The sequence below is a fragment of the Leptosomus discolor genome, chromosome 15 (genome assembly GCF_034619465.1).
Source record: "Leptosomus discolor isolate bLepDis1 chromosome 15, bLepDis1.hap2, whole genome shotgun sequence".
Classification (NCBI taxonomy): domain Eukaryota; kingdom Metazoa; phylum Chordata; class Aves; order Leptosomiformes; family Leptosomidae; genus Leptosomus; species Leptosomus discolor.
Window position 1 is genome coordinate 4,617,737 of NC_141405.1, and position 14,040 is coordinate 4,631,776.

Below are 14,040 nucleotides of genomic sequence, written 5' to 3' on the forward strand. Positions count from 1 at the left end.
GGCCTTAAACCTCCCTAAAACGGAGCCGAGGAGGGCCCAGGCAGTACGCAAAGTCGTTTTAAGACAAAATAACCCATTTTTGGTTTTCATCAATTTCATCATTTTGCTTTCGATCATTTACATCTGCTCCTCCCTAACGCCTCCCAACGGGGCCCCAGTCAAGAGCTGCCACCAGCGTTTTCAGGGGTTTTTTCCCCCTCTTCCTTCCCAATGCATTCTGCTGGGCAATTTGAACATTTCAATAACACATCTTTAAACAGAACTTGAAATCTTAATTCTGAATACTTTAAAGTAACATTTAAAGATAAAGTGACTGGAGATGTAGCTGTTACCCAGTTGCCACCCAACATTTCATCACTTGAACCCTTTCCACACCCGTGGCCCCGCAGCAGGCACGAGCCTTGCACGGCCAAACGACATGAGCTTTGCATCGAGGTCCAAGAACCATCTCTCCATTTTCCTCCCCTGGGAACAAAGCGCATCCCAAGCTGGTTTCCCAACTTCCTTCCCTTCCGAGGCCGTGCTGTCCAGCCGCACCCTCACCAGCCTTGCAGCTCCCCCCCAGCAGCAGTGCAGTTTCACTTACTTGCTAAGGCTTTTTCATAGGTCTTCCCCATAGAAATGAAATTCCTGAGGCTGGGATTGAACTGCTCCATGATCGTCTAGAGGAAAAGACAAGAACATTGTCAGGGGTTAGCAGAGATGGCCGGGAGCTGGACGGAGCAGCTTCACGCTCCCCTGGGGCAGCCACACTGCACTCAATGCTCATAAATACAAAATTAGAGCAAGAAATCCTCCCACACCCCTCACAGCAACTCAACCCAAGCTTCCCAACATCTTACAGATGTTGGGTTTGCACCAAGAAGCCTTAAGGATACCCATGTGTTGCAAATAATGCTCAAAAGGAATGGCTCTATTGGCCTGGAAGGGCAAATGTTCTTCTCATTTGGGGTAAATCCAAAATACGGGATCAGAGCAGCGCAGAAGTAGCCCAGTGCTAAACCAAACACGATGATAAGAGCTGTGGAGCACAGCCAGGATGTCAGCTGAACGCAACAACCCATACTGCCCCTTCGAGCCAAGCTTCCTTCCAGCTCCCTTTGCGAGCGCGGGTTGGAGGCACCTTCACCCCTCGCCAAGGACAACTGCTCCAGAGGGCTCCTCCCCATGCCAGCTCCAGCAGGTGCCATTGGCGCTGCCCTGACACCAGGCAAGAGCAGAGCCCGGACGCAGCAGGGGAGGGGAAGATGCCCCAGGTATCCTCCCTTCACCCTGCAGCCTCATGGAAGACCACCAAGCTTGGGTTGTGAACACCACGAGGCAGAGGGTCACTAACAAGTCGCCTCTGCAGTGCCCCACTGTGAGATGCCTCATGCTGCTGCTTCACTGCCAAAGGTGAATAAACGCCCCAAACCAGAAAATTATCAGATATGGCAAATATAACCATGATAATAACCATAAGTGGCTGTTTGAGGCAGCAGGCAACGGCACTCGGACCAACTGTGAAGCTGACCCAAGTTCTGGTGACGATGGCTGGTGATGTCCCACTCTCACGATGACCTCAAAGAGCGGCATCGGCGTGGCCCATCACGGAGAAGCAGAAAGGGCTGAAGAGCAGCTTTTGAAAGAACCACCAAGGATCTGAAGACAGAACAAAGCCACCACCGTCCCCACCGAGCCGGTGCCAGCCACAGCTGAAGCCACACGCAAGGAATTACACCTCGGTCTCAAAGCACTCGGGTGTCACTTTCCACCTGCCTAAAAATGCATAAATTAGGGTGTCGGTGAACACCAGAAGCGCTGTCTGACAGCTTTTCCTCCCTCGCTTTAAGGTCCTTATTTAAACATGGGGGGAAGGAATAATCGGCTCACCCAGAAGAACGGCTCTTTGTACGTTCGGCACAGCAGCTACGGACCCTCCTCGGCCAGAGTTATTCAATCCCCGGCGTCGATAGCATCTCTAAAACCAGACACTGATTCCCAGCTGAGCCGTGGAAGAGACAACAAAATCTCCATTCTCTCCCCGCGAATCCGACCTCTGGACCAAGCCTGGCTGCAGCGGAGCAGCCCCAGAGCAGGTCCCAAGCCCCTGCCCCACCTCAGGGACAGCCCCTCGCCCTGTCCCAACAGCCTCCCGCCAAGGGGACCACTGGAAAATGAAGTTTAATGCCTAAATGTCCCCGCATCACCTGAGCAGGGATGCACGGGTGTTCCCCCTGGGAAGCGAGGGCTCTGCGCCCCCCGACACCGTGCTGCTGGCAGCGTCCCATCCCGGGAAGGGGAGGGAAGACGACAGACAGACACTTATGGCGAATAAGCTGATTAAGCATCTGTTACCTCATCCGAAGCTGGCCAAACGCTATAAAGCTCATTTTCTGCCTGAGGCATTTTTATCCCGAGTTCCTGCTGCCTGCCCTTCGGAGAGTGTGACAGTTTAATTTTCTTCCGCAGGTGCACGCGTGCAAGGCTCAGCCGGTGCCTTCCCCCGGCTCAAAACAGCCATTTTCTAATTCCAGCCAGCAGGAACCCGCACAGGACGCCAGCTCGGAGGCTGGTGTCAAGGGAGGGCATCACCTAGGTGCCGGCATTCGAAATCCTTTTAACCCTCCAAGGAGCTCGGAGCAGCAGCCCCGCTCCCGGCTGGAGCAGCGGGTTGAGGACGGCAGCTTCGAGGCCGGAGCACCAACCCAGCCCACGCTGCGGTGCCCCAAAAGCCACCATCCCACCGTCCCGGCAGCTCTGTCCGTCCCGCAGCACCATGTACAGCCCTGCAAAGGGCAGACGATGAGTGCAGAGATCTGACAGCCAGCTACGAGGCTAACGAGAAACTTCACTGCTAATTAAGGCTGCGGGTCAAGCTACGCAGCCACACAGCGCGCATGGAGGCTGCTCTGGGGCTGCGCAGAGCAGTTTAGTGAACACGCTCAGCTTGAAAGGAGAAAATTAACCTGTAGCAACAAGCCACGTAGCGAGTTGTTTTCCCTAATTGTACGAGACAATGGCACAGGACTTAATTAACACTGATGAGGATTGCTCCATCCTTCCCACGTCACATTTAACTTCGGTCAAAGATCTAACCAGTGTTATCCCACAGAGCGGCTGGAGGCGTGGGATCGCTGCCCACGGCAGGGACAGGGACATGGACACGTCCCTGCTGCCGGCAGAGCCATGGCTACAGCCTCCACCACGCTCCAGCTCAGCCTGAGCAGTCTGAGGCTGCAAAACGTTTGTGCAGAAGAAATATTGGCAGAATTTCTGCGGGGAAGGGATTTTTTTTAAACAGCCTGCTAGGTTAAGCGCAGCGAGTGTTTATGTGTCTGCACGTATACATGTACATACAAATAAAATTAATTTTGCAGCAGTGCCTATGTAAACATATCTTCCTGAAGCACAGAGCTTAGTAAATAAATGACGGAACAGGATCTGCAGACAAAGCACCATCCGCAGGGCAGGAGCGCCGGTGACCATCAGCAAGCAGTGCGTCCCCGTGGTACGGCACGCTGAGCGCCGGCGGGCGCAGATGGCAGCGATGGAGAGCAGCCCCCGGGAGGGCAGCGCTGTGCCCGAAGGCTTAAAGCGGTCGAGCTGCTCTCTTGATCTGCGAGTCCTGTGGGGATGGATGCAGTGAAATGGGTTCCAGGAAAACCCCTTTCAAAATCCACCACATCTTCCCCAAACTGGAGGGAACCAACGCACAACTCAGCCCTCGCAGCTGCTGGCACCACTCAGGGCAGGACACCGCTCCCCATCAACCAAAAACGGCCATTTTAAAGCAATAAAGAGGAAAAAAGCCCCCAGAAAGGGTCCCACTGGTCAGCTGAAGAAGGGGGGAAGGTGACTATCCGCTGGCCAAATAAAATCCATGAAACCTCAGGAGGAAGTTTGCCAAAAGTGAATGTTTTTAAGACATTGCCTGGAGACTCCAACAAAAACAGCCCAACAGGATGAGGGCACTGAAAAGGGCTCTTCACTACAGAGATAAAAATAGTTTTTAAAGCCGCCTTCTCACTCCCAGGGTGGGAAGGGAAGGTGACTCCAGAACTAACACACCTTCACATCGCCCTCCAGGTGAGAAGCTGAGAAGCCACCAGCTGCGAAGGAGAAATACTGAAAAATAAACACACTTATGGCACAGAATGTGCTCAACCAACAAGCAATCACTTCGCACACCCGAGTCAGCCAGCAAGGTGCTGTAACCGCTCCCGTGACGCTGCAGGTTGCACTGCTGGTGGAGACACCCCTCCGTCACCCCCACCCTTGCCCCACAGACGGGCAGAGGTGCCCGTGGGCATTTCGCCAGGGCTCTCCTTCAGCTGGCAAGGCGAAGCCGGGTTTGCAGGACACTACAGCGAAGCAGATATTCAGCAAAATTCTGGTAATGAAAGCCAATCTCATCCTGCCTAAATTTTGCTCCATCAGCACCACCCACAAGTTGTTTGCCTTCCACACGCCGCCTGGGCAGAGTTTAGAAAAACACAGACAAAAAAAACCTGGCAGCGAAAGGTTGAAAGGGCTTTGCTTTGTTCCACTGCACTAAATTCCCTGGGTAATACCACTCAGCTCTCTGGGATTGGCACAGCTTTATTCAGCTGCCAAAAATGAAACTAATGCAAAGCACGAGGTCTCCAGGACGCGGTCCCGCTGAATTAGGGGGAGAAGCAGCAACAGAAAACAAGGTCCCCGCCTCTCCCCTCTGAGTGCACTCCACGCTACCCAGGATCTACCGGCTGCTCCAACACCACAAGAGTCAGCCATGAGTAACAGTTTAAGTCCTCCCCAAGAACAAGCTGGAAACGGAGCTGGTTCGGGTTATATCAGGTTTCTCCTGCCTAGGAAAGAGCTGCACGACACCTCCTTAAGGGCTTTTACAAAAAACTACGAACAGGCTGCAGAGTTCTCCCCAGCTCCATCCCCGCAGCCTCCCAGGTAGCTCCTAAAACCAAATGCCAAGCAAAACCAAAAAGCAGACACTCCTGTGCTCTGCTGGGGCAGGAGATGGTCAGCGGCCGTGGTCTGCTGGGCACCCGGGCTCTGCACCACAGGCAGCACCAGCGGCGGAGCATCGCCACACGGCCGGGACAGGCTGTCAGCACCGTTCTGCTGCCCTGATTACGGTGCTGTGTCCAGCTTCTCCTCCACACAGCAACGGGCCAGACATGCCCCAACTGGGGATCAAGGCGAGGAGGCTCCTGGATTCGACCAAGGGATGAGCATCAGTACGAATGCCGCGGTGAGTGCCGTGCCCCGGGCGCCTCTCCCAGCCACCACAGGGACAGCCTGGGCAGCGCTGGCTGGGGACGTCCCGGACACCTCAGTGAACACAAGTGATGGGCTTTGAGCTAAAAAACGACTTCAATGTTTCTCTAGAACCATTCTTTGATGCCCCTGTGCAGCAGTAAGGCACAACGGCTCCTTGCAAGACTGGCGCTGCAGTGACATGGGTGGCCTGGGCACAGCCTGGCACCCCCAGCTTTCCTGGGCGACTCATGGGTGACGGGACTTGACGTGACCATGACGAGTGCCCTCAGAGGGGGCAGCGCCATGGGACAATCCACGACACCAGAGTCACGCTGCAAAAGCGGCTCAGCTATAAGGAAGTTTTGTTGCTAAATGGGTCAGCCCTGCTCCAGGAACGCTTTCATTATTTCTGTATTAATATTTAATGCTCAAACAGAGCCCAGCGCTGCCTCCATCTCAGCTCGTCCTGTGCCATCGGAGGACAGCCCCGCAGCGCTGAGAGCCAGGTTTCTGCTGGGAGGGGAGCCTCGCTGGACTCGTTAGCGGGGCTGATTTCAATTGCTTACAACACACCCACCTCGCAACTCTGCCACCCGGAACATCCCCATCCAGCCCAAGTCCCCGGTATCTCTGTGTACCAAAACACACAACACAGCAGCAGCATTTCACAGCCCGAGCTGCTGACGGCTGCTGTGCTGCCTCCATCCATCCATCCCTCCCTCCCCGTCGGCAAACCCACCTCGCTGAGCGCTCCCAAAGCTCGCTCCAAGCCGGCAGGAATGGCTGAGCCATTGTCCTCCAGCTAGGGCTCTCACAAGGTCCTGCCCCAAGGCCAGACGACATGACCAGGGTTCAGCACAAGCTCTACTGAAAAAACAGCTCAGGAGCAAGGGAATTAGGGGGGGAAAAAAACCCCAAAACGCCCAGAGTGCCCATCTAAAGGCATTTAGTTTCTAGTAGGTATTATGCCAGAGGATGAAGGTACCCAAGTTTCAAGGCAAAAGCTCTGAACATCTTTGTAATCAGGGTCTGGACTTGAAGGAAACTGGAATGGGGACCTGCACGGTGCACAGAGCCCCCCCCCCGCACACAGGCTCAGGGCACCCACTCAGGAACACCTCGTCAGTCCCCACCAGCAGTCACCCCTGCAAGGCAGACCTGTCCCCCAGCCCGCTCAGGTTGCGATCTCCACTGCCAAGCCAGGACGGTCGCCCAGCCCCTTCCCCGCAGACCTCATGCCAAGGGGTTTGACGGGGCCAAAGGCTCCCGCTCCACGGGCTCAGCGCAGGGGGCGTTTGATGGGCGCGGGCCTGCGCCGTACCCTGCCCCGCCACGCGAGCGGCAGGGGAGCGAAACCTCAGCCACGCACCGACCCAATGCCACAAGGCACCGAAGGCAAAGCCAGCGGCTGCCTCCATCCCAGGGAGCAGCATGTCTCATAGGCAGGAGCTGCAGGCACCACGGAAAGGGACACGGGGTTCCTTCGGCAAGTCAGGAGCTACCCGCTTTGTAACCCTTCTTCACCCACAAGGTTCAACAGCCTGGGGCTGTACGGCCCCAGCAGATGTCAGAAACCGCTCTCCCAGCCCGCAGTGGCATGGTACGCACTCAGAGGGGATGAGGCAGCAGAAGGTGATGGGCAGCCCCGCATTGCCACCCCAGCGCCGAGCCGCGGGGCAGTGCCGGAGCCTCTGGAGCAGCACAAAGCCTTGCTCCGAACGGACTCGGCTGCAGAGCCAAGGCTCCTACAACGCCGGCGAAAGCGCGCTGCTCCGTGCAAACCCCCCAGCTCACTGCCCCACCGTGAGCCCGACCTCCACCCTCTGCGGCTCCCGCAGGGAGAGGAATTTTGCAGAGCTTGACCCGCTCCCCTGGGACAGGGGGCACGGCACCCGCTGCCCGTGGGAGCGGGGTGCTGCTGGCGACCACCACGATGGTCCATCAGCTCAGAGCCCCAGCGCCCAGCCGACAGGGTTCCCATCTCTGGGGTGCGGGGAGCCCCAAATCAGGGAGCACGGTGCATGGAATTCGGGGGTGGCACAGGCTGGCTCTGGGGGCCAGCTCCTTCCTCCTCTGCCACACCGCATTGTCCCTCTGCTGCCAAACACACCAAGCCACCCACAATTTCCCTTCTGATTCACTTGAGCAAGAATCGCTCCCCTTCCCTCTGGACTTGGAGATAATGAGGCAAGAGGCTGTTACGCCGGCAATAACATTCATTACAGCTGATGTGTGGCAAACGACTATCAGGAATTATGCCTGCATTTGTGCAAGACAATTAGGCTTCGAGTTTGGGGTGGTTTTAAGCAAACACCTCTTCAAACGCAGAGCTATTCATACACCGTTGCAAAACGATCTTCCACACGAAGAAATAGCTTTCAAATGAAATGGAGGTTCGCCTGTAATGGCAATAACCCAACCTGTCACAAACGAGACTGATCTGTCTTCGGGGGACAGAAGGATTGCCAGTCCCTCCTTCCCACAACCAAGTGATCCTGTGCAAGGGACGAGCGGTGCATGGGGAGCAGCCCCTCCACCGAGCTGCCCGACCCCGCGCCCACACCCGGGGAGGCTTCACCCCCTCCCCCCCCAGCAGAGCCCAGCGGCGCCGCTACGACGGGGTCCCCGGGAGTGAATCAGCGCCAGGGGAGGTGGGATTACGTTGGCGGAAGGTGCCAGCAGCCTCCGTCTCCCTCTGTAATTACTACCCATGTGTAGGCAGCTGCCTGTAGTGGCAGCATCGGCAAGGGGGCGGCTGACAGCTCCTCCACCATCTCATTAGCACCGTCACTCCGAGGGGGAGCGCTGGTTCTGGAGAGCGATGACAATGGGCTTCCCGAGCAGAACGCCTCGGGAAAGCCTGCGCGGGAGAGGGTGCCTGGCATGGGGAGCGGCTGGAGCGCTGCCTGTTCCTGCTCCAGACCTGCCGGGGAACCAGCTTGACCTCCTGGTCCAGCTGCTGCCAAAACCCCGGCAAGGCGATGGCAGTGGCTGGAAGCAAAGCGTGGGGCGGCCGCCCATCCTGCGTCCCCGCGGCTTGGGGTTCGGTGGCTGTGAGGAGGCGACGGCCAAACCTCCCCCGACATCACCGCTCTTCCGTGGGGTCAGGGCCTCCTGACCGCAGTGGTGTTCAAGGCTGCTGCACACGCCAGAAAAGCATGGGCCAAAAAACCCGTACGGGGGCAACGGAGATGTGAAATATTGGGGGTGGTTTTGGATTGGGAGACTCCAAAGCTTCCAGAGCTCTGGAGAGTCCACAGAGCCACGAGCCCTCGCACGGGGCTCCAGGAGGTCACAAGCCCTCACAGAACCAGGCAAACACCGGGTTCCTGCACACACCCCATGCCACACACCCCCAGAGGCCAAGAAAAGCATCACTTTCTTCAGAGAAAAGGCTCCTCGTTCACTGCAGGAAACTCAAGCGGAGTCAGGACTGGACCCTCCAGCTCCCAGCACAGAGACACGGACGTCGGGTAAAACCGCGAGGTCTGCCTCCAGCCCCCGAGCCTCGCTCCCTACACCCTGGCTGCTCCCACTAAAATACCGAGAACTTAAAGCTCTCACTAACTGACAGAGCCCTTCGGACTCCTCTCGAGTCCGTCTCTGGCTCTTGGGGCCAAGAGGCCTCTGCACCGTCCGTACTTCACCCAGACGGGGCGGGCTTCGATGGGGACAGCGCTGCCGCTTGCTCTGGGCCAAGGGCGCTCTGCTCTGTCTCTAGAGCCACGGCTCAGGCACTGCAGGAAGGATGAAATCAACGGCCAGAGGCAAGAGAAGAGCCCAGCCAGCACTGACCCTTCATCCCCCCTTTCTTGGGGCAACGAGCTCCATTTAAGCGCAGTTGTTGCGACGGCACAAGCCGCCCCGCGCGCTCCTGAGGCGGCTGCGCCCGGGGAAATGGTGACCTGCTCCGCAAACCTGTCATTAGCAGAGTGCTTCGAGGACAACGCACCTCCAACAACAACTGAGTCACCAGCTGAAACTGTCCCCAGCCACTGTCCTCAGACCGACCACCCCGTCGCCCAGCCCAGGGGACGAGCTCCGGCAGCTCTCGCCCCGTTTGCCCAGGCAGCTCCTGGGGCCGAGCCGTGGCGATCGGCAAACGCTCAGCTCCGTGGGAGGGGAAGGCTGGGACCTGACCTGACCTGTGCCAGGCTCTGCCCCAGCCCAAGAGCAACCGGCAGGGCCATGAGCCTGGGTACCTGGGCTGCAGTGGGAGGGTGCAAGGGAGCCCCAGGCACCCGAGCCCCAGCTGCGGTTACACATCGGAGCCAGAAAGCTCCATTCGCAGACCTGCTCCACACTCAGAGCAACCAAGACTTCAGGTGCCGCTAGCTCCATCTAAACAGCTGTTACCCCCCAGGACCCAAAAACCTCAAGACTTTAGAACTTCATTACCTTGGTATTGTTTGTACTAAATTTTTCTATCACAGCTTTTTGGTTTTTTTTTTTTTTTTCTGCTTAATGCTCCCAGGTAACTCAATCTAACCACTTAAAATGCAGGAAATCATGCAAGCTTTCCAGTTTAACAAATGACATCCTGCATTACATGTTAGGCTAGAAAGGTTTTATTAGACTTGGTCACAGGACCCAGCAGAGCAGAAACCACTTCCTTCACGAGGAAAATTAAAGCACATAAATTATTTTTCTCTCACAACACTGGGAGCAAAGCAGAAAGGGAAAAAAAAAAATCGAGAGACTCACAAACTCCAGCTATAACCAAGCCCTAGGAAAGGCTCCGATTGCTTTTAATCGCTGCAAGAAAGCGAGTGACCACCACAAACCTGCCCCGGGCCGGGGTGATTCGGGGACAGCACCGCCCGCCCGCGGGATAAGACAAATTCCCACGCAGGCTCCCCCCACAGCGCGGGGGCCGGGGGATGCTCGAGGGGCCCAGGAGGGGTGGGGGAGGGGAAACTCAGAGTGCCCAAGGTGGGGGGAGGGGAAGCTCGGGGTGCCCAAGGCGGGGGGACGGTCCCCGCTCCGGCCACTCCGTGCCGGCAGCCCCGAGCGCATCCCCCGGGAGGGAGCGGGGGCGACCCCGGCCCCCGGAGGCGCCTCCCCCCGCCCTGCCCCCGCGCCCGGCGGAGGATGGGGAAGGGATGGGGGGGGGGGGGGGGAGGGGAACGTAAAATAAAAGGGGAAGAGAAAAAAAAAAAAAAAACCACAAAAAAACCCCCCAAAAAACCCAAAAAAGCGGTGTTTGTGCCGGGCCGGCACCTGTTGCCGGGGCTCACCTTGTAGACATTCTCGGTGAGCCGGTGCACCTCCTCGGAGCGGGACATGCCGGGCGGGCCGGGCAGCACCATGGGCGGGCGGGGGCGGCGCGGCGCGGTGCGGAGCGGAGCGGAGCGGAGCGGAGCCGGGCGGCGGGCGCGGGGAGCGGCGCGGAGGAGCGGCCGCGCCGCCTTTTATCAGCTCCCGGCAGCCGCCGCCCGCCCCGGCCCGCCCCGCGGGGAGGAGCCGAGCCGAGCCGGGCTGGGCCGGGCCGGGTCCTGCTGGGGAGCGGTGGGGCAGCGGTGGGGCAGCGGTGGGGCAGCGCCCGAGCGCGGGGTGGGGAGGGCGGGGGGCGGGAGGGCTGCACCGTGCTGTGCCCCCTCCTGTGACCCGCCTCCTGCACCCTGCTAGGCCCCAGCCCGTACCCCCTCCCATACCCCATTCCCAATCCCATACCCAGTCCCCTACCCCTCCCACATCCCCATCCCATACCCCATTCCCCACCCTGTACCCCATTCCTTATCCCATACCCCCTCCCATATTCCCTCCCATATCCCATACCCCATTCCCCTTCCCACACCCCATTCCCCATCTCATACCCCATTCCCAATCCCATATCCCATTCCCCACCCCGTGCCCCATCCCATACCCCATACCCAGTCCCATACCCCATTCCCAACCCCATACCTGAGCCCACACCCCACTCCCACACCCCTCCCATACCCCATTCCCCATCCTGTACCCCTGCTACACCCCATAACCTACCCTACCACCCCCTGCTACACCCCACACTGTAGCCCATGATACTCCACACTGTACCCCTCCTTTACCCCACCCTGTATCTCCTGCTGGACCCCCCCATCCCTGCGCTACCCCGTACCATGGCCCCTGCTGCGCCCACCACCCTCGCTGAACACCCCCCCCCCCGCATCCTGTCCCTGGTGCTGAGCCCCGCTCCCCCCATTGCGCAGCACGGGGTGATGGGTGAGGAGCAGCTGGAAAGGGAAGGGCAGCCGGTGGTTGCCAAGGGGTTGGTTTCATATGGGGAAAGATGGCAGACGCCGTCTGGGAAGGCCAGGAGAGCGGAAGTGGGATGAGCCGTCACCGCGGTGCGTGGCCGGCCCGGAGCGGAGCTCGGCGCAGGGGGGACCAGTCCGGGCGGGAGCAGAGGCAGCCCCTGCCTGCCTGCCCCTCACTGTCCCACCGCCGTCCCACTGCCTGGCCAGCCGGCATGGCTGGGCTCACACCTCGTCACCCCCGGGAGCCCCTTCGCTGCCCTCCTGGCCGTCGGGTCCCTGCGGGAGAGCGGAGCTGTGGATCCTGGTCCTTCCCATCCCCTGGGCCAGCGGCAGAAACTTTTGCCCAGGTTCCGAGGGACACGGGGAGCGGGGCCATGACCTGGAACCAGCACCCCGCGTCCCTCCGCCTTACGGCCCTCGCCACCGCAGGGTGATAGTGATCAAAGGGACGGGACTGTCCCCATGAGCTGGTGGCCCTACAGAGGAGCAACATCTGGAGGGCGCCAGGCACCAATGGCCACCAGCTGCCTCATCCCAGCCCTGGGACCAAGCCTTCCTCTTCTTCCTCTCCCTCTTCTCTGCCACAAGAAGCGGTGAAACAGTTAAGCAGCTGAGTGTGTTTTTTTTTTCAGTCGTCTCCTCCATCAGTTCCGAGAACAAGGAGCCCGAGTATTCGAGTATTCGAGGAGGTCGATACCTTGGCCCCACACCTCCCTCTGTTCCCCTTGCTGCCTCCCGCTCTCCATCCCAGCCCCGGCGAGGAGCAGGGGGGGCACTGAAGGCCACCACCACTCATTCTGGCCTCATTTGGGTCCCATTTTGGCTTCTACCCCCTCAGAGATTTCACACTCCAAAGGACAGGGAAGAATTTACAACCCCTGAGAAGGGTTTTCCTCTTTTTTTCTGGAGCGGCCAGTTAACCCTTTCCCACAAGGGCTGAGAAAGGGATGCGGCCGCGGGATGTACCCTCAGGGGGGACCTGGGAACAAGGCTGCCAGGGGAGACGTTCCCAGCAGGGACACCCGGCTGCCTGCATCGACCTCGCAGCGCCCCTTCCCCACTCAAGCCTGTTCCATCCCGACGGCCAGACTGGTCGGCTCTGGGAGGATGCCGCTCCCTTGGCTGGGCACCAGCGCCTCGCTTGCTTCCCAGTGCCAGCAAAGGATTTCAGACCAAGTGTCCGGGAAGAGAGTGCCTCGATCCGCATCTCCATCACCTTATTTTTAGTTACGTTATGTAAGTTCTTCGCTACGTCATGGATGTGGGGGGTTCTTGCATCTAATTCCAGTGTGACAGCCCAGCAATTCAAACAAGCTGTTCCTCTGGTGAGGAAGATAAAAGGATTTGTAATTTCTCATAATAAAAGAGGCCTTTGGGGGACGACCCTCAGAGAATCTCTCGCATCTAGGCCTGCTCCCAAACAGCCGCTCCACTTTCTTCCCATCTTCTGCTTCTCCTTATCCCCAGGAAACTCAAGTACGGGAAACCTTCCTCCCGCGTAACCCCCTGCTCCCAAAGTCAATCTTCGGCTAGAAGCAGCTGGTGATTTCTCAGCCTCACATTAAGAGGCAGATTTGTCAAATTATGGCTTTTCCCCTGTCAAAAAGTCTCAATTGGCAACGGCTGCCCTGTGCTGCCCGTGGCGCTGTGCTGGAGCCCAAGGCAGAGCTGCCGCCCCACCGCTGCTCGGAACACCCTGGAAATTTGTGGCAGGAAAAACCTGCCGTTGCCTTGTGCCGTAACGTTTGTTTGGATTGCTTTCTTTGTTTACTTATTTATTTTTTGTTGTTAGCTGTCTTTTTGTCAGGGTGATTCACTCCCCAGGGCTCAGCGGCAGCTGGAGCGTGCCCAGGGTAACCATGGTGGCAGAGTCCCTCACGGGTTACCTAAATCCCCGGTGCCCTTTTGGAAGGCAGGCACCTTCCCCCGCGGGCGCTGCGCCGGAGCAGCAAAACCCGGTGGGTGCCACGTGGGAAAAACCCACCACGCCAGAGCGCGAGCGCCGGTGGGACAACCGCGCAGCAGACCTGCGCTGACCCCAAGGTGGCCCCGCCGGCCCTGGGGCTGGCACCCGTCCCCGTCCTCGTCCCCGGAGAAATCCCTTCCCTTTGCAGAACCAGGGTGTCTCCCAGGGGTGACGGCATGTCGGCACGTCGGCACACACACGGCACCGGCCACCTCCAGCCCCGGGTGGAGTGAAGTTGCTGTGGCAACACCAACTTATGTAATCCACCCCGCGCGGCTGCAGGTGTGGGGAGGAAATTGTGCTATTTTCGAAGTTTCATTAGGTTCCTTCTTAATTACCAGCATGGCGTCACGCCAGCTCTCCCAGCCGGGTCATGCGCCCCAGCGTGGGGGCTGAGCGCCGTGCTGGGGCGGCGATGGCCGAGGGCGGCGATGGCACAGAGGGACTGCTTGGGCCAACCGGTCCCCTGGGTTTCCAGCCAGGTGGACACCGAAATGTCCCTGCCGGGGGGTGCGGTGGCTGCTGGAGCGGGGATGGAGGGAGGGAGGCAGCCGCAGGGCGGTATGGCTGTCCAGGGAGGGGGGGATGATGGGGTCAACG

At 58.8% G+C, this 14,040-nt stretch overlaps 1 protein-coding gene across 1 annotated transcript in view; it reads right to left on the bottom strand.

The window, feature by feature from the left end:
- BAIAP2 (BAR/IMD domain containing adaptor protein 2) overlaps positions 1 to 10,547 on the bottom strand; it is a 46,453-nt gene extending 35,906 nt beyond the window's left edge. Inside the window, 2 exon segments of the mRNA XM_086473404.1 lie at positions 587 to 662; positions 10,476 to 10,547. Coding sequence (XP_086329530.1) covers positions 587 to 662; positions 10,476 to 10,547 — 148 coding nt within the window.
- Positions 10,548 to 14,040: the final 3,493 nt, after the last annotated feature.